Here is a 27,535-nt window from a genome sequence, read left to right on the forward strand (position 1 = left end):
CTGGACATGTCCAAACCACTGTCTCTCCTCTGGACATGTCCAAACCATTTCAGTCTGACCTCTGACTTTATCTCCCAGTCCTTCAACCTACGCTGTACCTAATCTCATCCATCCTTGTCTCTCCTAAGGAGAACCTCAACGTCTTCATTTCTGCCACTTCCAGTTCTGTCTCCTGTCTTTTTGTCCATGTCTCTGTCTCCGGACCATACAACATGGCTGGTCTCACCACTGTCTTGTAAACTTTTCCTTTGTTGCCACCCTCTTGTCACGTATAAAGGCAACACAGCAAAGCCTGAACATAGATTTATTTATCGTTTGCTTCCAACAGACGCAGTCAGACATCTTTGTTTAGGTAAACTTCTGCTTAAAAACCACAACACCCTCCATTTATCCTGATAATGTGTTACCAGAGCAGAGTTGTATTCTTAGAGCTCCTAACCTAAAAACATCAGCATCCATGTGCTGCAGCTTCCTGATCGAGGGCAGAAACGCAGCTAAAACCTTTGGATTCATACGGAGACTGCGTCCAAAAACACTGCATCACTTTGCTTTTGTGTTTCTCTACACAGAAAACTGCTCTTCAGCTGCAACTGAAGAAAACGTCTACAGGAAACATCCACAACTTTATTTTTTATTTGGGGTTTTATTATGAAATGCTGTATGGGGTTTAGCTTGGATCTTCAGTAATCAAAATAAATTTAAAAATGGTCCATGACTGCATATTTTGCCATATTTAAACGCTTTAAAACAGCAAAAACTTCTAAATAAGCCAATCTGGCAGAAGACATTAAAAACCATTTTCCTGCAGAAAGTTTTCACTTTGTCATGATGATGCGCCTGCAGCCGTTTTGTTTAAAGATGCATGTTCAGAACTGATGTGTTTGTGTTTTTTTATTGCAACAGTAACAAAACTGTATTGCAGACAGATTTTCAGCTCACTAAAATAAAACACCAGATCTGATCCAGTTCACGTCACCTCGACGTCAAACCTCTTCGATGGAAGTCTCTGATCCAAAGATAGAATCAGACGTAACTCATTTCGCCTCTCGTACCAGTAAATATGACGTTTCTGTCTGAAATCTAGTTACGAGCTGATCTTCAGCTGACACTAACATGACGGAGCTCTGCAGTCAGACGATTAGATAACAGCCTTCATCGCTTCTGTGGAAACATTTTTTACTAAATATCAGATTTATTAGCAGAGGCAGACACTTTTTCTATAAAAATATAACTTTTTTTTTTTTAAGTTTCACTCATTCAGAAGCTGAGAAACAAAAGGTTTAGGTGACAGTTTATCAGAAAACCCAGATTTATAATAAGCCTTTTTCCAAACTCTACAAAAGGAGCAGCAGTTCTTCACTAGTTGTGATTAATAAAACTGGCATTTTGTTAACAAAATACAAAAAATAAATAAATGGATGTTTATGAAACTTGCACAAAGTAACTTAATTTGAACAAATAATTGTAGTTAGTTAAATATGATGTTGTGCTTTTCTGATACATTTTAAAGGTAAAGCACAACATTTAAGTTTGCATGAATCAGTTTCTGCCTCTCTCAAGATGAAGGCTACAGAGATTTATTAATTGTAGCCTTTAAAAAAAGGCAAACATTCAGATTAAACTGGGGGACGCCAACACCAAATAAAATGTAATGGTCTAGAAGTGAACAACCAGAAAGGAGAAAAGTTTTTCATGTCCAAGCAGGAAAACGTGGAAGTGTTGATAAATCTCAGGAACTGGACCAGAACGAACAGGGAGGGGTTAATCAGAGCAGCAGCTGATCTAAAAAAACTGCCAGGAGTTATTATGGGATGGCTGTGAGTCGTTTCAGGACAGCTCGGCTTATTCATTAAATGTTTTTTTTTGTTTGTTTGTTTACTGTGATGCTTGTTGTGTGAAATACGTTTATCTAAAGATGCTACAAACAAACAAACAGCGGGCCATCTGTGGTCACTGCTGCCGCTTCCTGTAAAACCATTTCATGTGGAGAAGTGATGGAGTTGGGAGCTAACTTGGTCAAATCTTGAGAACATCGAGCACGATCACATGAAATACCACGTGATTCGTTAGCACTCTGAGGACGTGTTGTGAATGACTGTCAGCTACTACCACAACAAATTATATCTCAATATCTGTCAAACTGAGAGTAATAAACATTACTGATGGATTAGACGTGACAGCAATCTTGAACCGAGTTGACTCCAAAAGTTAATCAGTCGTGTATGTTCATCAAATAATTACGTTGACTTTCATTATTTGAGATTTTTTTCTGAAGGTGCAGGTGAATAAACAGGCTCACACAGACATGGGTAAAAACATTATCGCCCCGCCTTCCCCTCCGGCAGCTGACGATAAAGAAAGTGCTGTTTGTCAGGGTGTAAAAACGCCTCAATGTTGACATGAAAACAGCAAATGTGGTGAAGAGCCAGCGTCTCAGAATACGCTCCGACATCACGTCTAATATTTCTGATCCAGCCACAGAAACAAGAGACGAGAGGAAGAAAAGTGGAACAATGAGGCGATCGTTAAATGTTCACGTGTGCGAGTGACAGCACCTCGGTCAGCTGGCCATCGAGCTCCTTGGCTCTCAGAGAATCGCTCGCATACAGCTAATCCACTGCCCTGACAGGACGGGAGGCAGCAGTAAGCGTGTTTGGACAGCATCCAACACACGCGCACACACACACCATCTGATCTCATCTCTCAGAGGGTGTGGCCACAAACTTCTCTCATCTCCATTATGGAGGAAAGCGCAGACGATGACAGCTGACGGGAAATGAAAGGGTGCCCCCCCCCCTCACCTCCTCACTCAGCTCTGCACAGAAAAACAGGCAGATCTTCCTCCTGTGTGTGGAGCACAATGCAGACCTCCCTCCCCCCTGCTCGTCTCCATCTCTCTGCAGTGCTACAGCTCTTTGCTCCCTCCACACAGCGTGCCGTCAGCTGGACGATGGAGGAGGAAGGAGAAGCACATAGTGGATGAACGCCCCCCACCCATGTTCGCTGAAAACTGATAAACAGGATGTGCCTTCATACCTTCTCTCCTCTCAGGATCTCCTCCTGTCAGTCTGTCTGCAGCCACAGTTACTCTCCTCCTCCTCACTTCTTCATCCTCCTCCTCCTCTGGCTGCTGCTCTAATAAACCTGCCACAGAGAGGCTGCCTCTTCCTCTTTTTCGCTCCTCGTCTGCCTCTTTCAGCCCCTCCCCCCCTCCCTCTTTATGTCTGATGCTCTTTCTGTTTCCAACAGAAGGGCTGAGCTTTTACACAACTGCCCACAAAAACACTGAATTCTGACTGAGCTGCACAAAAACACAAACAGCTGCTTGTGTTCAATCAAAAGTAGATGCGACAGTGAAATTAATTTACATTTTTAGAATTAAAACATTATTTAGGTGTGAACAATTTTGTGCACAATAAATAATTTTTAACAAACTAGCACAACAAACGCAACTTTATCTTCTTTACTTAACCCATTTTAATAAAACACTTACTTTCTGACACATCAGACGCCTCGAGCCAACAAAGTAATTTCCCTTTTGTCATTTTTAATCACGCGTTGCCAAGGGCTAAAAGTAAATAATGTTTTTGCTTACATTCAACTACGTGTTCATTTGTCTGTTACCCGCTGCAAGACGACGAGAGATCCTTCCTGCCCACAGCATCAGCATCTAGAACAACCCTTTAATGAAACAAGGACGATGAGTTACAACATTTAATTTCTCTTTGGGATTAATAAAGTATTTTTGAATTGAACTGAATTGAAATTATCTCTGGACAGATTTTAAATAAACTCCAGAATTAATCATCAGATGTGTATCTAAAACTTATTAACTTAATTAACAACCCAATTCAAGTTGCCTCTAAAGCTAATCAACATTAGCAAACACAGAAATGCCTGTAACTCAAGACACTGATATAAAATTGGATGTGGTAGTAGTTGAGATTCGCCGCAGCACAAACTCAGAGCTCCAACACATCTGGAGAGAGCTCACAACATCGCAAGAGATCACAAATAATGTAATTTATGAGGTTCAACCAAATTAAATGCAGCTTCATTCCTCAATTTAAGATCCTAATCTAAAACGCTGGCATGAAAGGTGGCGGGCGATATGCATTCCTTCATCTGCATGGAGGTAAAGCCGTTTTAAACTGATTAGACAGACCGTTAATATTTGGTTGATCTACTCGCCCTTTAAACTGATGAACTGAAGCATCTGCTCCTTTTCTGTCCAGCTGCATGTAGATTTAAGCTCAGAAAACACACACACGCCTTCATTCACATGGTAATTACATCATGTGGCCTCACCATGAACCGCAGGACGCGAAGTGATGAACTGAACACAAACGTTCCCTAAAATTAGCAGAAACGTGTGTCCTTCAGTCCAAACTTCTTTGTGAACAACAGCAGTGAAAATGTGTCTTCACCAAACTGACTCTGGAACATCTGATCATTTCGTCTTCAGGAGGAACAGACCAAACTGATGTCGACTTCCAAGAGGTGGAGGTCCGAGCTGACCCAACGCACAGGACATAAACGGGTCTCTGCAGGGTTCAGTCGTCTTCAGAGCTGCTGACAGTTACCAGAACACACGCAGGAGACTGAGCTGTTATTCTGAGCCGAGACCTGATCCGTTAAAACCCAGAAGAAAGAAGCCAAACGTTTCCTCAGCCCGCAGGGAAACAAACCTGCCACGTTTAAATATCAGTCCCTGAGGCAGCTCTACTCCCTGGAAAAATAAACATTTTGTCCAAGTGGAAGCAGCCGACGAGAAAACTCAAACCTGTGTAAATAAAAACCAAGTATCTTCCAGCATCACCAGTGAATCATCAGGAAAACTGATAAAACTTGTACTTTTCTGCAAATTAAACTGTGGGATTTCCTTCTCATATCACTGCAAACAGTGGAAACACGATATACGGTTGAGTGTTACTCCTGAATAAACCACGTTGAGGATTTAAAAAAACACACAAACAAAAAATAACTATTTAACAAAACCCCCTCAAAAAAAAAAAAAAAAAAAAAAAGCTGCCCTTTGCGAGATGGGATAAATAAAACTTACAACCAGGGTTTCTGCAAGTTTCATGCACTTAAATTTATGATCTTTTAAAGAAGAAAACATGTCACCACCAGTATCACAGGCATGAAGAGTTCTGAAGTCAAAATCATCAGCAGCTGTCAGTCAATTTGTAGAGCGAGAAACATTTTCAAGTATCTAATAACTATTTCACAATGATTTTATCTTTATTCTTCGTCTTGCAGTAGTCCCAGCTGAATGCTTGTAACTCAAAAACCACTTTATTTTGTATAACTGCAGACGAGATCATGAAATCTGATAATCTGATCAACATCATTGGGGCAGCTGTGGCTGAGTGGTTAGAGCAGTCGTCCTCCAATGCGAGAGTTGGGGGTGCGAATCCACCCGCAGTCACATGCTGAAGTGTTCCTGGGCAAGACCCTGAACCCCTCGTTGCCTCTGATGTGTGTCCATCAGTGTTTGAATGTGATAAAGCTCCGATTAGTCTCTTTAGAATGATTTGTTCAATTAGCTTTGTAGAGATCTAGTATAGAGCTGTATGAATGGGTAAATGAGGCACAGATTGTTGTAAAGAACTTTGAGTATCTTTAAATAAGATAGAAAGGTTCTATATAAGTACAGTCCATTTATCATTTATCAAAAGTATAGTGTACATTTGAATATGACCATTCATGTTCCTTGGGGGGGGGGGGGGGGGGGGCACCTTTTAAGACTTCTTAAAACTCTCATCAACACTTCTTTGTTGGAGTCTAACTTTGTTGCGTTAGACTGAATTAAGCCTGACATTTTTATTTTACCAAAATAAAGCTGAATACAAGTTACAAAAAAACTGTTCAAGACGTATTTATACATTTTCTGAAAGATGGAAAATCTTCAGACTTGTATTTACTGGTTGCTTTAACAAAGTGCCTTTAAAATTCAAAATGTCCTTCCTAGTGGAACAAATCTTTAAAACAAAGTGCATTAGTTGCACACTTGCAGTAGGAAAGCACCAGTGTAATCCTGTGTACTTTGTGAGCCGAGAGGAACCAGATTAACAGAAAGGTCGGCATCACCTCTCTGGATGACATTAACTCGGATCATATTTACTGCTCTCCCGCTCAGCAGATCACTACTGTTTGTCTGGAAGCAGGAGGCTTAATGTCTTCTAATATCCGTCCGGCGCCACGACTTTCTCACCATTCTCTCAGCCTGCAGGGCTCATCAGGAAGTCTGGACTTCTCTACATTATCTGCTGGCTCTCACTCAGCCAAGGCCTCCGACTGAGCTTCGAGATAGAGAACCACAACAAATTTGATCCAGAACCTCTTTAAAAATCTAAGAACCAAAAGAACAGATTATAAAGAAGTGTCGATCAATGAGTGGAGTCATCATGAAGCACCACTGAACCATTTCTAAACGCTTCATTTTCTTGTCATCCAACCTCTGAAGTGACTGTTTTTCAATAAGTCCATTAGTATGCAACAATCACATTTTTTACCAGGTCAAAACTGAAAAAGAAAAAAAAAAACAAGGTGTAGCAACGCCTCAAGGTCCAGACGTGTGCTCGATTAAACTGTGATGCGTCTTCCTGTATAAAAAAAAAAAATGCTTCCAAATCATGAACTGAGGATAAAGAATAATGTTCTAAATCCCTAAAGAGCAAAAACAAAAAGCTCCTTCATTAAACAGTTCTGCAAAATGGCCACACAGAGAGCAGTCTGTCTTTCAGCTGTAAAACAAGCAAATAAATCAAATTAAAAATCACCAGTGGAGCAGGCCACGTCCCGCAGAGACATAAGCTTTCAGGAATGAAGCGAGCGTCATAGAACCAAAAGAGGCATGGAGCATAACTCGGCTGTACCGACATGGAGCATTAAATGTCTGACAGATGTTTCACTCGTAACGTTTTCAAAGCACGATAAACGACTTAGTTTAGTGAGTCCCTTTGTGGTCAACCATATACAAAGACGGTGGCTTTATTATTAATTGTCTCTTGGTAATAAACGTGTTTGTTGCCGTTTAATCCAATGATCGAGTGGTCGCACAAATATTATACCAACACTTTTCATTCATTCAGCCTTTATTTATACAGGTTAGTGTCATTGAGTCACAAGGACTCATTTTCTAGAGACCTGTTTTGAACAACAACAAAAAAATACCAACCAGGTACACACAACAATAAACAGTCATAAAAGGCATCATCAAAATTCATCAAAGCCGGCTTCCAGTTTCATGCGAACCGTTTAGAATCTGCTACTACCTCGCTTCACGACATAAAAACGCATCACGGGTGGCTTGGCTTCAACCCCTCGTCGCCTCAGCCTACTCAGAAATTTGTCCAAGTCCCAACTTGAGCCGTCTTATGAAAGGGTCTTAAAAACTGATAAGAATAATTACGTCAGGTTACTGATGCTGAAAGTGGTTCAACAAGTTCATAAATTATAACATGGACCAGTTTGTCCACACACTGCTTGTGCAAATTGTTTAAGCATTTGATTAGTTGGTTTTGAGATCACAAGCGGACATTAGTTTTGGTTGGTCGTGCCTCGTTACTTAAAACTTTGGAACCTCAAGAAGAAATGTTTGTATTGAACCTGGTAGACGCGCAGAACAACCACGAAGGTCTGAATGAAAACCACATACAGATGTTTTCACTACACAGTTTTTAAAAAGTCTCTCACATCAGAACGAGTCAGCGCGAGAGAAGAAAAATAGATAAATGCTGCAGCTGAGATGCTGGGAAACCTTCCATCATTCTCTGTGCTTCAGTGGCTGCTGCATTAGTGAAAGTGAATTACAGGCCTTCAGAGTGACTCAACACAGACAGGGAGGAATAAAACAGAGCAGGAGAGGGGGAGAGGGGTATTCGCTCATTCACGGCAGTAAAACAGCAGAGCAGGTGGCTTCAGCCTCCTTTGTGGGCTTCCTGGCACAAATGTATGTGATTGTTTTGTTGGCAGTCATGCTGCGTTAACTCGAGTGTTTGCAAACTATCGTCTGCTTCACATGCTGCAGACTGTCTGTTGGTGGGATGAAACACAAATCTGCAATGCAGAGATCTGCAGATCAGGCTTTTTGTTCCTATCAACATGGAAAAAAGAAACAGCTGTCTGATTTTAAAGATTTTTTTTTTTTTTTATTAATCAGCAAATGATTTTTAAAATTAGCCTAATGTATCTGGACGTATAAAAAAGCATGCTGGAAATGTAGCATTAATAGAAAATGCATATTGCCCACCCCCTTTTATAACAGTTTTAAACTAAAATCATCTCATCTCTGCTGAGAAGGGATGAAGCTACAGCTGTTTAGGTCAAACTTTAAAAACATGCATGAGATACAAGACGCTGCATCTTGTGAATGACTCTCAGCTAAAACTAGACAAGAATATAGCTCAATGTTCTATGAATTTACTGCATTATTCCCATTTCTGTGTTAATTAATGTTGATTAATTATTCTACAGACTCCAAACAATCAGTCCAGTGGTCAATTTTGCTAACAGACAAAATTGACTAGTTAAAATAATGGTAAAATATTGAACAAAAACCTTGCCTGATCTGTTAGCACTCAGAATATCTGTTAGGGATGAGCCTCAGCTACTACCACACTAAGTTTTAAGCAAATAATTGTAAAATTGTCTGAGCTACAGATATTTGTGTTACAATTTTTCGTTATAAAAGAAAAGTAACAAATGCAGGGCAACAAACAACCAAAAAAATCTAGCAAAAAAAAGAAGAAACAATTTAAAAGTTTTCCAAAACAACTGAAAAATGATTCACGTCCCAATCTTCATGTTATGGCTTCTTATTTTACGTTCACTTAATTATGAGACCAAAAAATTTACGATCTTCCAAAAAACGTTTTTTTTGTAAATATCCCAATATTTAAAGAATGGCAAAAACAATCCAAGAAGAAAATGCTCAAATAATATTTAAAAAGGAACAATAAACTACTTAAAAGCCCTATTTTTTTTTTTATCCTAGTTGCTAATAAAACAATAAAGCCGTGAAAAATCTTTACCAGTATTTTCCACATCAAAATAAACAAAAAAAAAATCATTATTGAGCTTGATTCTTATCCAAAGTGCTGCAAAAGTAACTTGTTCTTGTTTTGAAGAACGGAGTAGATTTTTGTTATTAAACCACATCTTTACGTCATGGTGAAAGTGTCACTACAGCTGTGACGCACCTGACTCGAGGCGTTTCTGCATCGCTCTGATATCCGGGAAGTTTCTTAAGTTGTCAGTCCACCGTAGCTGTTCCAGCGGCTCGATGTTTATTGGATCGTGTGCCCATTCCCTGAGCTCCTGCAGGTCAAATGGCTGTGACGTGTTCCTCACAGTCTCTAAGTGGTCCATCGATCAGTCAGCTCGGTCCGTGGGCTGATGGGATGTACTGATGCAGACGAAACCGGGACTTGGCAGGACGGTCCTGAAAAACAAAGCATTCCTTCACAGACGGCCGGGAGAGAGAGAGCGAGACGCTCATTAGGGACAAGAGGAACTGCCAGACAGAATGTTGTTAATGAGGTCAGGTTCACAGAACTCTTTTAAAATGTCAAATTGTTTATATGATTTTATTTTTACATTTTACCTGTAAATGATTGCAGTTATAACTTTTATGTTGCATAACTCCAATTGTGAATAATAAACTATTATTTTGGACACTTTTATTTTACAAATTTGATAAATAGGTTTTGGTAAAGATCTAAAATCAGATAAAAGTGTGCGTCGTTAAATTTAGATTTGCATAATGAGAAGAGAACAATGTCATGGAAAAATACAGGAAAAATATATTAACGTAAAAGTTTTTTTCAATTATTTATGGATTATTATTCCACTATATCCACATTATTAATATTAACAGTTTAAAATTTTGGATTCATTGTGTATTGCCCAGGTCAGACTTTGAAGCATCAATCATTATTATTATTATTATTATTATTATCACCACCATTATTATTATAAATCACTGTTGGTTCACGTCACAACTTACCATGAAAAGATCATTATAGAATACACTTTTGTCCTGTTTTCACATAATGCTTTGTTAAAATTTAAATAAATATATATATATTTTATTTCTATGCGGACTGGGATAGTTTACAACTGGCACAAGTCATTATGTGTAGCATTAGCATGTAGCATTTAGCAAGATGGCGGCCAAAAATCCCGCCTAGCGCCATCAGCGGCCGTTAGTTTTTCTGTTTCAGTGTTTTTTACTTCTATCAGTTGACTTGTGGAGGAGGAGAACAAACTATACAATAAATTCAAACCTTATTTCAATAGTGGAATCAAATGCCAGCAGGCCGTCCTCAGCTGGAGAAGTGACAAGAAAAATAAAATCCAGTCAGAATTTTAAAAAAACAGAACGGTTTCTAACCCGAATGCTTCGTTATGACAAAAAAACAAATTAAAAAAAGAGAATAAGGGCGGTATTATACATACAAAAACAAATGACAACAGTTGGAAATTTCAGCTGCGTGATTAACTGATTGACCACAGGCGCCATTGAAGAAAAGACAGGAAGAGGAATGAACCAGGGCCGAGCCTTTCAAAATAAAACAGGAAGAGGACTGAATACAGTCGAAGGTCTTGCTCAAGGGTCTGAAAACTGAGGCTCCGGGGCCACATGTGGCTCTTTGTAGCTTTAAACAAAAACAGAAATGAATAGAACCACAGTAAAAAAATAAATAACTGAAAAAACATATTTCAATGTTAGTGGTGTTGGAATCAGGGTATCTGCAATAATATTACAAGTAATTCTGAAAAGATAACTTGAAGGAGTGTCTTTCACAAAACCTTGTTAAAAGTTTAATAAAATCATTTGTGAGTATTGTAGAAAATCCTGAGAGTCACAATGACATGTCCAACAAACTGTCCTTTTATGTTGAATTAAATATTTTAATGGCATGTAAATATATGCCTAACCATTTCAAACTGTAGTATTTATCAATAAAAAAATAAAAAAAACATACTATGGAGTAATATAGACCTCCATAATTCAGTGGTTAAATTATTTTAAAAGCCTTTCCAAAAAGAGTTTGTTGTCTTTTGTCCTAAAAATTAAAAAATACTGATAAAGGTCAAGTTTATTTTAGTTATTACTTTTAGAACTTAATCTAGATCTGTGTGTTGTACGTACATAAAACTTAAAATTAATATGAAAATTTTAATGCAGCTCTGGACAAATTTTATTTTGTGGGGGTAAAAAATAATCCAAATGGCTCTTTTGATTGTAAAGGTTGCTGAGCCCTGGTTTATTCAGATCCTCCCACAAATCGTCTTGAATTTATTTATTTATTTATTTTTTTGAAAAGACAAAAAAAAAAAGATTTAAGTTGGCAATAAAGCTGCTTCTGCTAAGCTAGCGTGTCGAATAATGACATTGTTTAAATTAATTTATTTTACCAGCAAACATTTACAGTCAGTTCAATATTTACAAAAAATTCACACACTTATAAAACAGCCTCATACTCACAAACATAAATATATTCATTAAGAGGTTTCCCAATAAAAGTTTACATGTGATAGTTGGCACATCCAGAGGACAGTTTTTATCGACAGTGTTGCATAATGTTTCCTATTTGACAAACCGAGCTAAAGCAGGCACATTTTAAGAAATACTCAGTGTTCGATTGCTACGACATAAATCCCTTCAAACAATAAACCAAACAAGGAGCCAGCCCTTTTTTTTACTCATCAACATTTGTTTCGGTAAGAAATGTTTAGTCCTTTAAAATAAGTAGTTACGGCTACAAAATGCTCACTTTAGATCCACCTTTGATTTCTGAGAAAAAGAACTGAGGTAAACTCAACAAACTTTAGTGCAATTAGCATTGATTGATTTAAAAGAAAAACAATTGCATATTGAATTCATTTAGAAACAGCGACACCTGCTGGTTGAGTTTATGAACAGCAGACAAGATGAACAAAACATTTAATTAAAAAAAAAAAAAACATTTAAAAGTTTCTTCTTGTGTTCATGAATCCCTTTGGTTACAGTTTTGTTTTCAGTACATCCTGCATGATTCATCGTGAATAACGTGGTCCTTCTCAGGAGCCGTGTCCCACAGGTTCAAATCCCGTTTCCTTGTTTGTCCCGCCTCAGTTTTTCTTCTGGTCTCCGGGCAGGAAGTAGGGGTTCTCATGGCCTTGGACCAGATACGAGTAACGAGACGAGTTTTTACCTCTGAAGGTTTGCATGTCTTCGGGGTCCAGATCATACGATCCCGACTGAAACGTAGCAGAGATTAAATCAGTTGCTTTATGAGGTAGTTCCTCCACACATTTACACCCAAACACCCCCAAAATAACAGACACACAGAGGCCGTCCAGATCTGTCGTTTGCAGTCCGTCTTGAGTGATTTGACTGTCTTGTGTTTAATACAAAACGTTTTGGGGTTAATTATCTGCTTCACTGTGACAGAACATTATAATGCTGTTTTTTTAATGAATATAATAAAACATAACACACAGGTAGTATCTCACTTGCCTGCGACTATTCACTGACGTTCGCAGCAGTTCTCTTGCGTTAATGTCAGAGGCTTGCAGTCTTGTCACGTTAGCTTTTTATTTTATTTTATTCAACCTTTATTTATACAGGTGGTGTCATTGAGCCACGAGGACTTGTTTTCAAGAGAGACCTGTTTGAGGCAGATAGTGGGAGTTAAGGGCCTTGCTCAGGGGCCCGGGGTGGTGTAAATGAGGGTGGAGTGGATGTTTCACCATTTTCACCCAGAATTTGATGTCGTTGGTCCAGGGAATCGAACCAGCGACCTTCCGATCACAGGCACACCTTCTCAAACCTCTGTGCCACCACTCCCCTAATTTGAGATTTGAACACGTTTCAAAAACTGCTGACAGATTTGCTCTCAGATTAACCACAGAATTGTTGTGGGCGTTAACAACTCCAACTACAGCGGTACTTTGACGTCTTCACCGGAGCTCTCCTTTGACAAAACGCATCTAAGGTCTAAAAACCACGTTTAAAATAATTATTTTTAATAAATGGTAAATGGACTGTACTTGTATAGCTCCTTTCTATCTTATCAAGTCACCCAACTATTGTCCCGGTGCCCAAAATAACACATGCAAAGGCACTGGATGACTTCAGACCAACTGCCCTCACATCTGTATGATGCAAAGTATGGAGCGCTTAGTGAGCAGGGAACTCATGTCTGTTACAGCTGAGCATATGGACCCTTTGCAGTTTGCATATAGGACTTACCGAGGGGTGGAGGATGCCACTCTCTCCCTCCTCAACAAGGTCCATAATCATTTAGACAACCCAAAGACATTTGTTCGCATATTATTCATGGACTTTTCATCAGCTTTTATTACGGTTCAGCCACATATACTTTTAAAACGCCTGCGTGATCTACATGTCAGCAGCCATCTTGTGTTGTGGATTAGCAATTTTTCAAAGAGGAAGACCCCAGCGAGTTTATGTTGATAACACTATCTGACTGTAGGGTCTTGAACACTGGTGTTCCACAGGGCTGCGTGCTATCGCCTCTTTTATTGTCTATATACACAAATGAGTTGCAACACAACAGTAAAGATTTCACATTAATTAAGTATGCTGATGACATTGCCCTAGTTCCTGGTCTGAAAGACACCAATAGTCCCACCTACTCCCAGCTCATAGACCAGCTCTCTGACTGGTTTGATGACAGTTTTCTGGCCCTTAATGTCAGTAAAACCAAGGAACTTTGTTTGGGAAGTAGATGGGGAGCAGCCAGCACCAGACCTACTTTTAGGGCAGGAAGTAAAGCAGGTGACTGATTTTAAATACCTTGGAACAATAAATGACACTGACTATATTTACAAAAAAGCCAGACAGCGCCTCCACCTTCTGTATAAGCTGAGGGGCTTTAATGCAAGCAAAATTACTTTGCAGTTGGTGTACAGGTCACTGGTTGAAAGTGTTTCATTTAATATTGTCTCATGGTATGGGAACCTCCTAGCCACTCAGCCACAGCTGCCCCCCATAAACTGCTACAAGTCTGACCCTCTTCATTTCAAAGGGGTTCTCCAGTAGATTAAATAATAAACGTGGGGGCATCTGCTAAGGTGGAAAGTATGATGTGGACAGAAAAATAATGTCCAAAGAAAATAAGCCCCAATTTTCAAAAACTGGCTGCTGAAAATGTGGCTGCGCGAGCGGCTCGTTGGTCGTTGGGTCGCAGTCACCCAAAATTCAGTGACACTGCATAGAAAAGTCTCCAGCTAGTTTTCAACAGCTGCAGGTCGGTGAGATCCTGCCTTATGCTGACCTTTCATTCAAACAGTAGCTCTGCTGCTCGTGTGGGGTCACATCAGTGCAGCGCTCAGGACCGACTGCAGTCAGATTACCAGCAGATGAAGATGTTTTCTGTGCACATCGAGGCCGCTCCTACTTGTGTTTAGTGCAAACTACAATCTGACCGCTCAGGACGAAAGTTAGCATCAAATCTGAACAGCCCCACAATTAACCCACTTTACCAATGTGGACTAACTACTCGTGACTACCGTATTTTTTGGACTATAAGGTGCTTAAAATCCTTTAATTTTCCCAAAAGCCTTATAATCCAGTGCGCCTTATGTACTAATCCCGGTTGTGCTTACTGACCTTGAACCAATTTTTAAAAATCTGTCAAAATGAACTTGTTTTGCTTAATGTGCCTTATAATCCGGTGCGCCTTATAGTCTGAAAAATACGGTACCCCCAAACTAAAACCAGGTAGTGTCTTTTGAACTGTCACTCACTAGAATCAGCATGCAGATGAACGTTTTCCCATCACCAGGAAACGGCCCCATTCCTATTCCCACCCTCTAAATTACCAGCAGGGGACATCAAGGCGTCAGAATCTAAGAGCAAAGCAAGGCCTTACCTTCTTCCATCCTTTATACGTCAGCTGAGACCCCCAAAGCAACACACTGTGAGTCAGGCAAAGCAGGGAGCAGGGGTGGGGGCTAATGCTAGCAGCAGGCTGCTTAAAAGATTGGATTAAACATGATAGTACAATTTGTGCATCTAATCTAGCATGTCCAGCGTGATACAGGAAAGTTTTGTCAGTGAACAGGCGTGTTTGATTTGCAGATCAAAACCCTCCAGATTGAGGTTAGGAAAAACTTTTAATCAATGCTGCAGAGGAAGTTAAAGTCAATCATTGCAACTAAACTTCATTTAAAACCAACTCCACCTGTTACAGAACCTAGTGAGCCCAGAGACGATGGAGCTATAGGAAACAGGCTTGACATAAAGGTAATGTGGGAACTCACAAAGCCATTGCTTTGTTGCTTTTTCTGCTCCAGGATGTTAATGTCGCCCCCCTCTGTCATCTCTATGGAAGTAGCTGCATCCCAGTTAGTGGAGGCGCGAGGGATGGTCATGATGGCGGTGGGCCAGGACTTGTTTAGGTCGTCTGAGTACGGGCTGGTGCTGTAGGAAGGCATCCTGCAGGAGCACTTCGTCCTGACAGAGAGACAAGGACACGAAACGTGTGACTTGTGGTGTTTTTTTAATTAGTTGTCAGTAATTTATAGTTCAGCAAAAGGTTATTCCCATGTTCTGCATCCTGCTGCCCTAAATAATGAAAAAAAAACATTAAACGTGTGTTAAGATATGTTTTTTGTAGGACTCTACTGTGATGGACACATCAGAAAAATAAGTAACTGAATTTATTCATTATTTTCTGAATTTTATGACAGTTAGGAGAAAAACTGTAGTTCTTTCTGGATGAACAATATTTATAAATGTGAACTCGAGTATTTCTGCAGATTTTTTTTTATTTAAACATTTTATAATTTTCCAGACTCAAAATTTACTTTTTTTTCTGTAGATTTTTATCCCGTTTTTATTTTTCAATAACAAAGATTACTATAAATATATGTCAGATACTTGTCCAGTCTTTTTTATGAACCGTATTTTCCGTCGTATACGTCGCATCAGTCCAAATATGTCTAATAAAGTGGAAAAAACATAAATATGTTGCTTCCAAATATAAGTCGCTTCTATTATGCGTCACCGCTGACAACCTGGAAATGTGGGCCGGTGTTGTGCCAAAAATCTGCCAAATAGTGACTGCGGGAGCGTGCACGGGAGGACTTTAACAAAATTTTAACCAGATTAACACTTAAAAAAATTATTTGCTTGCTTGAAATTATAACAAAGGTGCGTCTCAGTCTAACTTTTCCTCAATAAATGCACTTTGACGGTCAAATCAGCTGCAGTTCAAAAGTATTTAAAGCCTCTGTGTTCCGGGAGCGCGCAGAGGGAGGAAATCAGGAAGGAGCAACGCTGCGCACTTCTTCAAAATTTGAAAGATAAGCACCTAAAAACAATTATTTGTTTGCTCGACATTATAGTAAAGGTGTGTCTCAGTTGAACTTTTACTTAATAAATGCACTTCTGTGGTTAAATCAGCTGCATTTCGCCGGGCGGCGCAGCGAAATGAAGCTGATCTGATGATTGCTCCAGGCGAGCTGGATGAAGGTGGAAATATATGGCAAGCTGATTGTGTTACGAATAGCCACTTTTACCTATTACATGACACAACGGCATGCCATACCGATCGAGCGCCATCTAGCTGCTGGAAATGTTAGTGTTCAATATTTTCAGTCAGAATGAATGAAAACGGTCATATCTCAGCCAAAAATTGGTTTATAAATATGAGAATTAAAACATAAATAAGTTGCAAGATGTGCAAATTAGGCAAAAAATTGTGACTTATAGGGCAAAAAATATGGTAAATGGTTAGCACTAAAAAAAAAAAAGCAAGCTTTAAAAAGATTTCAGGTTTAACCCTATTTGTTCACCTCGATATCATCTATCAATGAAACTTTAAGGTGTTCAGGTGAGTCTTTTTTCTAAATCAGTGAAAAGTGCTCTGATTGGTTAAATTTACATTGTCAGAAATTTATATTTAAAAAAAGTACTAATAATTTAGAAACAACTATTTTTCCAAACACAACTTTTATCATACTTATTATCCAGACCTGGAAAACCCTAAACTCAAATAGTTTTAAATACATGTGAGTTTTTATGTTTCTGCAGAGTTTTATGAAGGAGCTATGACAAATTAAAATCTTCACTTCTGGTTTTGAAGAGAATATTTTGAGCTAAAATATATTGAAGCTAACACTCTGTATTCTGTGTAGATTTAAAAATAAACTATAAGTTGTACAGCAAAAATATTAATGTAAAATGTGTAAATGTACCAAAAAAAGCTGTGGGAATAAAAATAGTTTGTTTGTGACATCATCTGTCAATTAAAACTCTGTTAAAAGTCTCTGTTGTTGTGTAAAACTCGTGAAAGATGAAACTGCAAGTTCAGACACGTAAACTCCAACTTTATGTGACCTCTTCAAACTTTTAATGATGTTCCTACTGTAAATACCTGAGCTATAGAGATCCAAAGAGGGCTGGGATTTCTCATCTGCTCCATCAAACTCACAGCCACTTTTGTTTTTCATGGAGTTTATTTTTAATTTTGTCGTTGTACAGCGTTCGGTCGCCAGAACTTCTAGCACGCTGTTCCAAATTAAGCTGCATGTTTTATTTAAAAGTTTTAGGAAAAGATACAGAACTTTTTTTGTTAACAGAATAGTAATAAGGGTGCTTCAGGGGCCGCGGTAACTCAGATCTCATAATGCTGGGGCTGCTGGTTCAAGCCCAGATTGTGTATGTGGCATAAAACAATTGCTAGATCATTTGTGTGAGTTCGTAGCAACCAAAACGGAAAGAACGAGTAGCGCCTACGGCACATTGTACGCCCATCAACAAACTATTATACACCAATCTATAGCAATGGCCCGAACAAGCAAAGACCGAACATTTGACCTTGATTTACGACCTTGACCTTGGAGCTGAGGTGATGAAAGTGTCCAGCGCACTCCGTCTGGTGGTGATGCATATGTGTGTGAAGTTTTATTAAATTATCTTGAGCAGAACTGAAGTTATGGGCGGGACAAGAGAAAGTTTATAAGTGGTCGCAGACTACACCATAATAAGCCCCGCCTTTCGACAGGTGTATAAAAAGTATGAAAGGTGCGTCATTACTTATATAGTGACACCATTTAAAAAGGAGCAAAACGAACAGATATATACGTTCTTATGTGGGGGGAGCGATGTCGGCTTTCCTCACCAGCAGTAGTAGACGAGCACGGCCAGAACGACGATGAGAAAGATCCCTCCCAGTACGCAGGAGATGACCACCACTGCCAGCAGGGCCGCTGTGGAGACAGTCCAGCACACGTTTCAGGGTTCTGCACCACAACACAGGATTTACTGCTTCACCGTGTGCCTTCTGAAAGAGTGAGGTCTCTTACAGTCACTGCAGTTGAAGCCGGCGTATCCAAACGGACATCTGAAGGAAAACAAGTCACATGTTAAAGTTTTTATTCGTGGAGTTTAACGCCGAGTCCACACGGGGGAGTTAAAACCTAACAACGTGAGCGTACTCACCGTTGGCACGTATCTCCCACTGCCCGCTGCCCACTTGGACAGGCTGCACAAACAAACGCAAAAGCTTTGTTACACAATGTTTTATACAACGAGAACATAATAAGCTACAGTTTCCGACTGGCTCGGCTGCACAAGCGCTGAACGCAGCAGAGCGTCTCTTCACGAACCAGGACACTGTGTGTCTCTTTGGAACGCGACTGAGCGCAGAATATTCAGCTCGAAGATTAGTCTTTTATTGGTTTGTCTACAGCTAATCGTCTTGATGAAGCTGTGATTCCTCTACGTGCCTCCAAGGTAACGTTCCAGTTAAAAAGAAATAGATTAGAGAGATAAATGAAGACGGGGTCAGAGGTCAGCGTGGAGAAAAGGCTGCGGCTCTCCACCTCGTCTGCGAGTCTCACTCCCTGTTGTTTCTCTGCCTCATTCCCACACAGAAGGACTTCAGAGAGGTTTTGTTTCAGTCCTCTTGACTGTAGAACCACTAGAAACTTTTCACTTCAGCTCCATCTCAGACAGTGCCCGTACAGTTTATATACGCTCTGACGTCACGTGCGCCGCAGAATGAAGGCACTCACAGGAGCTCCGCTTCGACTCGACCTTATTTTTTTAATTCTTGTTGTTTTTATAACTTTTTGTGCGCCTACAATTCACACCCACGGCACGGGTATGACCGCGCCACACTTGTGGAGTTTTGTGTGTCGCTGCCTTGCCATCATGCCATCCTGCCATCGTGCGTGGTTCAGTTCCCGGCCCCCCTCCAGCCTCGGGTCTAGGCTCTGGCCTGTCATGGCGGCTGTCTCCATGATCCTCCATCTGCACGGACCGAACTCTACAAACCTGTTCGGCTCCGCGGTGAAAACCTTGGATGTTCTCTGTCTGCTGGACCCGGTTCTGGATTGCGGTCTGTGAGAGCAGCTGCTGCGGTCCTTATTACCATCAAGCTGCTGACTGGACCCACTAACAAGACCTGCTAACGCTGCTAACAAGAAACTCCATCTGCCTGCACACGCAGTACGAGCCTATTCGGTTCCACGGGGAAACCTTGGATATTCTCTGTCTGCCGGACCCGGTTCTGGACTGCGGTCTATGAGAGCAGCTGCTGCGGTCCTTATTACCATCAAGCTGCTGACTGGACCCACTAACAAGACCTGCTAACGCTGCTAACAAGAAACTCCATCTGCCTGCACACGCAGTACGAGCCCGTTCGGTTCCGCAGGGAAACCTTGGATGTTCTCTGTCTGTTGGACTCGGATCTGGAGGACAGTCTGGGAGGACAGCTGCTGCGGTCCTTATTACCATCAAGATGCTAGCAGGGCCTGCTAATGCTGCTAACTCTGCTAACATTGCTAATGCTGCTAGCACTACTAGCGCTAGCCTCCATCTGTCTGCACGAACCGAACTCTATGGACCCATTCAGTTCCACGGGGAAACCTTGGATATTCTCTGTCTGCCAGACCCGGTTCTGCACTGCGGTCTGTGAGAGCAGCTGCTGCAGTCATTATTACCATCAAGCTGCTGACCGGACCTGCTAACACTGCTAACAAGATCCTCCATCTGTCTGCACACGCGGTACGGACCCGTTCGGTTCCACGGGGAAACCTTGGATGTTCTCGGTCTGCCGGGCCTGGTTCTGGAGGACAGTCTGTGAGGGCAGCTGCTGCTGGTCCTTATTACCATCAAGCTGCTGACCAGACCAGCTAGCAGGACCTGCTAAGCTGCTAACAGAACAGAACCAGGAAGTTGAAAGAACCTCACTGCTAACTTAATCACACTGTAGATGTTTATCTTTTTCACCTTTGGCGCCTTGTTTTTTTTAGTATTTTAGTAGTATTTTTAATGTTTTTATAGTATTTTAGTAGTATTTTTGATGCATGATTTGATATTTCTTGTTGTTGTTGTTGTTTTCTTTTTGTCGAGTCGAGACGGTTCTTCTCGTCCTAAGCATTTAATTTTGTTGTTGACCTTGCACGACAAATAAAGCTAACCGATATACGAGATCGTTTTAACGTGTAACAAGATGGAAGCGTACATCTGACCGTGTATAACTCAAAACATTAGAGACGTTACCTTTGCAGCTGCTGTTTGAGTAAACCATGGAGACGTAGCCTTCTATACAGGAGCAAACTGCTTGGCCTTCTGCATTCGTGCACTTTGTAGTGGAAGCATCACATGGAAGCGGCTCCACATCACAAAGTTTTGTCCCTAATACAGAGAATACAAGACATATAAGACAAACAATGCATTTTTTTTATGTATTTGTATCTAGATTTGGATATAGTGCAGCCAGTTCTTGCCTGTGTACGTCACATTCTTTAGTAAATCAGGGAAGCTGCTGATGGCTTGTTTAATGGCCCGATCGACGGACTCCTGAGTGGCAGAGGTTTGCTCAAAGATGTTGTTCACGGCTGCTACCACACTTCCACGTCTGAAGAATTAAAGAGAAAAATCACTAACAGAGCCGAGGCGCATTTTTTAACTTGAGGCGTAAAGTTTTAGTGCAGCAGCAAAAAGAAATCAAACTCACTGAAGCTGAACAACGTCTGATCGAATGTACCCTTTCTCACCTTTGAAGACATTTTTGAGCTAAAAAACAGAACAAACATTGTTAAACGAACATGCTTAAGAGCTGCTCAACTAGTTCGTGACCCCACGACTTACTGCGGCTGAGATCGAGGCTGCTGTACTCTGAAATATGCTCGAGGACCGGTTGCTCATTTCATCCACAAAAGGCAAGGCGCTGAAATGAAGCTTGCCCGAGAACACTTGTGCTGAGACGACAAACAGAGTTTTATAAGCCGACAAAACATCTGCCACAGTGTTCACGTGAAACTTTTTTAATCTCTCACCAGGTTCACAACGTCCATTTGTCATGTAGCTGCCAGTGAGACACTGACAAGTGCTGCCAAGGCAGACACTATGGACAGGACAAGGGACAGAAGGACACACTGAAAGGAAACAGAAATATATATTTGTTTTAATAAAGTTTTAACTCCCAAGCAAGCATTGTTTTGATTTCAGGCAGTGGTGGAGTCTATGTGATATGCTGGTATACGGCGTATTCATTTATTAACCTTTATTTAATCAGGCAAATCCCACTGAGATCACAGATCTCTTTCACAAGGGAGGCCTGGGCCTGAAGCAGGGCCGGCCTAAGATATAAGCAAACTAAGCAGCTGCTTAGGGGCCCTGTGGCCACTACGGGGCCCCTAAGTGCAATTTCATTTATTTTTATGCATCCAAGTTATTTTATTTGTTTGTTGTTGATCTTGCACTAAAAAATTATTTTGAACATTACTGTTGCAATTCTTTGGAACCAAAGATAATAAACCAGATTACACTTTTGCTGTAAAATAAAGCTCAGTTTCCTTCAGGCTTACAACGGCTGACAAACTGTCGGTACAAATAGTGCACAACACAGATGTGTCTCGGTCACCACCGTCTCCACACCCCCATCAAAAAAATCACAGGAGAGATGAGTGCCCTGCCAAGGCAAGTAATGTACGGAAACACTGAAATGGTTTGAACAAGTTCGTGATGCATTCGCACCAGAAATGCCGCCATCTTGACAGGCAAGCATAGAAACCATCTGAGTTGAACAAAATCAAAGTCGGGTGATAAACGCTCTACTTTTGGAGGTGGAAGAGTACCGAGAACCAGCGGTGTAGTCTACGTGAAAATCTTAAGAATTTTAGTATACGCATTTAAAAGTGCCCAATGATACAGGCCATATCATTAGGCACATGTCATTTATACGTTAAACGGCAGTTAAACGTTTTCGTAACAATCTATCTGTGTGCAGCGCTTTGCTTTGATACTGTTTTATAAATTATATAACATGTTTTTAATATAAACTCAATTGTTGCACAAAGTTTATTGTTCATTTATTCAAATATAAACATCAGAGAAATTTGGAAATGTTCAATATGCTTAAAAATCAAAACAAATTGACGAATACATTGTACTAACCAGTGTACTTTGGTTTCTAAGCACAGCATGCCCACTACAAAAATGTAGACTACACCACTGCCGAGAACGTTTAGTCCAGCTGACATCCAGAAGGTACGATCAGAAGTCATCTTTGCACAACTATAAAATGATTTGAGTGATGAACTTTAATATGTGCTTAGCTTGATTCAAGGTGAGATTAGTGAACTGTGTCAACATTTAGTTTGCCTATCAACATGGCAGAAACATCCGGGTGTGACGAGACACATCGGAGATTATACAGTGTCACCTTGGAACAACAGTACAGTGGTCCCTCGTTCATCGCGGGTGTTTGGGACCACGCCCACCCGCGGTAAGTGAAAAACATCAAAGTAGGAATAGTTCAAGTTCAAGTTCAGTTCAAGTTCAGTAAACTTTATCGTGACATGTGCCAGGCTGCAATCACACTCACTCATCACCTGTTACTCCCAATCTCCTTCCTTAAATAAACTATTTGAATTTAAATACTGTAACATTTTAAATAAACAATCCATGCAGCATGGATTGTTTATTTAAAATGTTACAGTATTTAAATTTAAATTGTAGAGAAGAGAAGTGCAGCAGGACAGTAAAGGGATGTGACACAGCGTCAGCTCTGCAGCACGGAGCAGAAATGTACTTCTTGATCAATTTCACTGAAACAACTGAACATAGAAGTTCTAAAATAATTAAAAACAACTTTTAACACTTGTATATTTTGTGATTATGATGATTTTTACGATGTGATACACTTTGAATTTTAAGTTGGAAGACAAAAATTGATTGATGCATCTGGACAGCAAAGGCCCTTCACAAAGCTGCAGCAAGAGAAATGTGTGTGTGTGGCAGAGAAGATCAGCTGATCAGCTGCAGGTGGGAGCTTCCCCCTGCACTTGTGGTGCACACATGGTGCAAAATCCATCCATCCATCCATCCATTTTCTTTACCCGTTTATTCCATTTTGGGTCACGGGGGTCGCTGGTGCCCATGTCCAGCAATCACTGTGCGAGGGGCGGGGTACACCCTGGACGGGTCGCAAGTCCATCACAGGGCCACATAGAGACAAACGAGACAAACAAACATTCACTCTCTCACTCACACCTAGGGACAATTTAGAGTTACCAATCAGCCTAACATGCATGTTTTTGGATTGTGGGAGGAAACCGGAGTGCCCGGAGAAAACCCAAGCATGCACTGAGAGAACATGCAAACTCCACCCAGAAAGGCCCCTGGACCGGGGTTTGAACCAAGGACCTGCTCGCTGAGAGGCAGCAGCTCTATGGTGCAAAATCATTTAAAATAATTAATTTTAAATAAACAACTCATGGCTCGTCCATCAATCAGCCAATTGTGTCATGTCCAGTCTTACTTTGAAAATCTGCGATATAGCGAACCCGCGATAAACCGTGAAGTAGAGAGGGGACTACTGTAATATGTTGTTAACATGTTAACATTGTAATAAATTTACCAAATATTAACCGTTATATGTTGTTCCATGTCTGTACTCATGGCTAAGTTAAAACACTGTCTTTGTGTTTCTAATCATGTTTTTATGTGCATTTTTCAAGTTTTTTATTTTTTTTTACTTTTATAAATGTTTTTATAAAGATTGTATGTGCTTTCTGACTCATCTTTGGATAACACATGAAATCCCAAAAATTCTGCAATAATTAAAAATAAGCATAAATATTGCTTAGCGTTTATTCTATAAACTCTTTTTGTGTTTACAGCTGGAACTTTGAATGGAAGAACACCTGCTGACCCAAACATGATGCTAAAAGTTCAGTTGAAGACAGATTTATTTGAGTTTTGCACAAAATGGAATTTTAATTTCTGTACATAAAAAACAACTGGTGCACACCTATGACTGGACTTAAGGTGGTTGTAGATGTGGTACCTTCTATTGGCTGCAGGGTGGTGATCACGGTGGTACTGCGGTTTGTGGTAGGCACGGTGGACTCATGGGTCGGAGTCGCGCTGTTGGGTGACACTGCTGTTGTATCATTTGCAGCAGTGGTTTCAATCGAGGGGGTGGTTACTGTATTATGACAAAAAAATCAACACAGTCAGTCCAAGAAGAATTTAACAGATTACCCAGCTAACGTTAATCAATGCTAGCATATTGGGTCCCATTGGCTACTCTAAGCCAATTATTGGAGACAAAATTTGATATTTATGGGCTAAATTACCAACAAATAAACACTAAAAATAATTTTGTTACGTGCAAATATCAAATTTTATCTTCTGCTTAAAGGGTAATGTCTACTTACTGCTAAATCTTCAAAATACTTTTAAGAAGTGGTACGAGGCAACCACACAAAAAGCTTTTTTACCAACTAAATTTCCTCTCACCTGCATGTCTGATTACATTATTTCAAAGAACACACATCAATGATCAGCATGAGGTTAGCATTACCTCCTGGGGTTGGTGATGAAGGGCTAAGGCTGGTGGTAATTCCAGTAGGGGGGGTGTTGCTACTGCCTGGGGAGGTGATGGGAGGGAGAGAGCTGGAGGAAGGTGAAGAGGGTGGGAGTCCAGTTGTGAGTGTTGTGTTTGTGGTGGAGGAGGAAGGAGTTGCAGTTAATGCAGGAGACGCAGAAGTGTCGGCAGAGTTTATTGTTGTCATTGTAGTTGCATTTGAAGTGACTGAAGTTGTTGTCGTATATGTTGGAGTTGTGTTGTCCGACTGTGTTGTGTTGGCTTTGTCCGTCACATTTGTGACTAAAGGTGTGTCGGTGCTTGGAGAAAGAGACACTGACGTTGGACTGTTGTTTGTAGGTGGGGTTAGTGTGCTTAGAGTTGTTTCAGAACCTGTAGTTACATCTGTAGTTGTCTCATTACTGGTGATTGGTCCACTTGAAGTTGTGTTGCTGGTGGTTGTGATTGGTGCATTTGTTACTGTGTCATTTGCAGTTTTGGTTGTAAGTGGGGTATTTGTAGTGGTCTCGTTTGAGCTTGTGATTGGTGCATTTGTTGCGTTGTTTGTGGTTGTGATCGGTGCATTTGTTGTGTTGTTTGAGCTTGTGATTGGTGCATTTGTTGCGTTGTTTGTGGTTGTGATTGGTACATTTGTTATTGTGTCATTTGCAGTTTTGGTTGTAAGTGGGGTATTTGTAGTGGTCTTGTTTGAGCTTGTGATTGGTGCATTTGTTGTGCTGTTTGTGGTTGTGATTGGTGCATTTGTTATTGTGTCATTTGCAATTTTGGTTGTAAGTGGGGTATTTGTAGCGGTCTCGTTTGAGCTTGTGAATGGTGCATTTGTTGTGTTGTTTGTGGTTGTGATTGGTGCATTTGTAGTTGAGGTTGTGATTGGTGCGGTGGCTGTGTAGACGGTTGGAGCGGGTGCGGTGGTTGTTTTTGCAGTCTCACTGGGCGTGGTGAGGTTTGTCTCTGGCCCTGCTGGGCGTGTCGTTGCACCGGCGGTTGGACTTGGCGGAGGGTCAGCTGGGTCTTCTGGGGTGATGATCTCAGTAGTGGTCTTGATAGGTGTAGTGATTGTCTCCCCAGGAGGAGCGGTTGGTGCCGCAGCAGTAGTTTCTCTCGTTGTACCTTCTGCAGCTGCAGAACCTGCTGCTGCAGTTGACAAAGTGCTGGTTAAGCTGTTGCTGCTTGAGGGTGTTGTCATGAAAGATGCTGTGGAATCTACAAGAGGCATATTCCCATCGGTGGTGAGAAAAGCTGTGCTAGGGTCCGTTGAAGAAATTGCTGCTGCTGCAACAAAGGAATAAAAATAATCATCTTATATGTTCTCTCCTCTTGACACAACAAACTGCAAAGTAAGGCACAAAACAGGATAAATAGACTGAATATCAACTAACAGACTAATTCTAATACAGTGACTTCTCTAAAAACAGGTTTTAAAAGCAGGCAAATATGTGCAAAAGCACTAAAGTAATTTTTTTTCCTTTTAAACAAGAAGATTTGTTTGTATAATACGCAAAGCCAAAATGTTCCGATTTTAAATAAATAGTTGTGTCGTGTTTGCAACTCTTTACAACAAACTAAAGCAGCTGAATGAATCTTCCAAGAGTAATATTAGGGATGTATACGATATTGGATTTTTGGCCGATATCCAATATGACAATATGTTAAAACGTATTTGGCCGATAACCAATACCAATATTTTTTCCCCCTAGACCTACTTACAGAGACTACATAACTTTATCTGTTGTAGAATTAAAATACTACATTATTCTGCATGGTCTTTGTCAATTTGGCCTGCTACCAAATGCAGATGCCAAAAAGGAGGCTGAAAATGATGGAACACTTCAACTTGGATTATTTTTAATGTCAAATTTATTCATGACATTTACTCTCTAACACAATGACAACACTCGAACTGTGCAAATCTGTAAATTTTCACAAATCTAAACTCAACGGCGCATGTGATGTCATAACGTTGTGCTGGCGTGCCTTTAATATATAAACAGTACCTTTTATATCAGTGAGATATTTTTATGGAATGTCCGATATTTAACTTTATCACTAATATCGGCCGATACCAATACCATGCCTATACTATCATGCATTTATAGTAATAATGTCATCATTTTTTGTAAAGAAGTTGTAGCATCTTGTTACAGCAATGGCTGTAATAAAGGAGACAAAAGTGAAGCAGTAAAATGACATCGTAAACCCAAACCAAGCTAAACTTTCCTGAAGTTTCCTCACATACAGTGACACACATCAAACATACATAATAATATTAAAGTGTTTTTAATTTATCTGTGAGGTAGAAGTAAGTGTACGGCTGCTTTTAGAAGACAAAATAATTAAACATTTGATAATTGTTCAGATTTAACGACATGTGGCGTTGCAAAATGCTTTATCCATTTTGACAGAAGCAAAAAAAAATATGCTATTACTAAAACTGACTAAATGACTGTATTTAGCTCTTCTGTTGCATATTTTAGAATTTTAAGAGTCTAAAAGAATAGGAGTATTACAGAAAATATTTAATTTAATTATAGATGCTTTCACATGTGCATGGTAAGAGAATCCGATGTCTTTGGTTTCTTTGTCTCTTTAAAGGCAAGTCACATTTCTACAAAACTGACACCGTTGAAGACTTTAATGTGTCCAACTCTACAGTTTCAGCCGTGATC

The 27,535-nt window shown here is 40.3% G+C and overlaps 2 protein-coding genes across 2 annotated transcripts in view; both read right to left on the bottom strand.

Moving 5' to 3' along the window:
* Positions 1–9,382, bottom strand: part of mpp3a (membrane palmitoylated protein 3a) — a 29,567-nt gene extending 20,185 nt beyond the window's left edge. The window contains exon 1 of the mRNA XM_037688731.1: positions 9,207–9,382. The gene's annotated coding sequence lies outside the window, so the exon portion shown is untranslated. The remainder of the gene's footprint in view (positions 1–9,206) is intronic.
* Positions 9,383–12,123: 2,741 nt separating this feature from the next.
* si:ch211-198m17.1 (flocculation protein FLO11) overlaps positions 12,124–27,535 on the bottom strand; it is a 31,195-nt gene continuing 15,783 nt past the window's right edge. Inside the window, exons 2-13 of the mRNA XM_037688607.1 lie at positions 24,846–26,141; positions 24,327–24,467; positions 21,313–21,411; positions 21,125–21,234; positions 20,991–21,049; positions 20,761–20,891; positions 20,534–20,668; positions 18,467–18,509; positions 18,331–18,368; positions 18,147–18,234; positions 15,283–15,475; positions 12,124–12,252 (exon numbers count right to left, since the gene is read on the bottom strand). Of these exons, the coding sequence (XP_037544535.1) occupies positions 12,124–12,252; positions 15,283–15,475; positions 18,147–18,234; positions 18,331–18,368; positions 18,467–18,509; positions 20,534–20,668; positions 20,761–20,891; positions 20,991–21,049; positions 21,125–21,234; positions 21,313–21,411; positions 24,327–24,467; positions 24,846–26,141 (2,462 nt within the window). The remainder of the gene's footprint in view (positions 12,253–15,282; positions 15,476–18,146; positions 18,235–18,330; positions 18,369–18,466; positions 18,510–20,533; positions 20,669–20,760; positions 20,892–20,990; positions 21,050–21,124; positions 21,235–21,312; positions 21,412–24,326; positions 24,468–24,845; positions 26,142–27,535) is intronic.

Source organism: Nematolebias whitei, chromosome 15 (genome assembly GCF_014905685.2).
Source record: "Nematolebias whitei isolate Nwh7 chromosome 15, NemWhi1, whole genome shotgun sequence".
In the NCBI taxonomy this organism is placed as follows: Eukaryota; Metazoa; Chordata; class Actinopteri; order Cyprinodontiformes; family Rivulidae; genus Nematolebias; species Nematolebias whitei.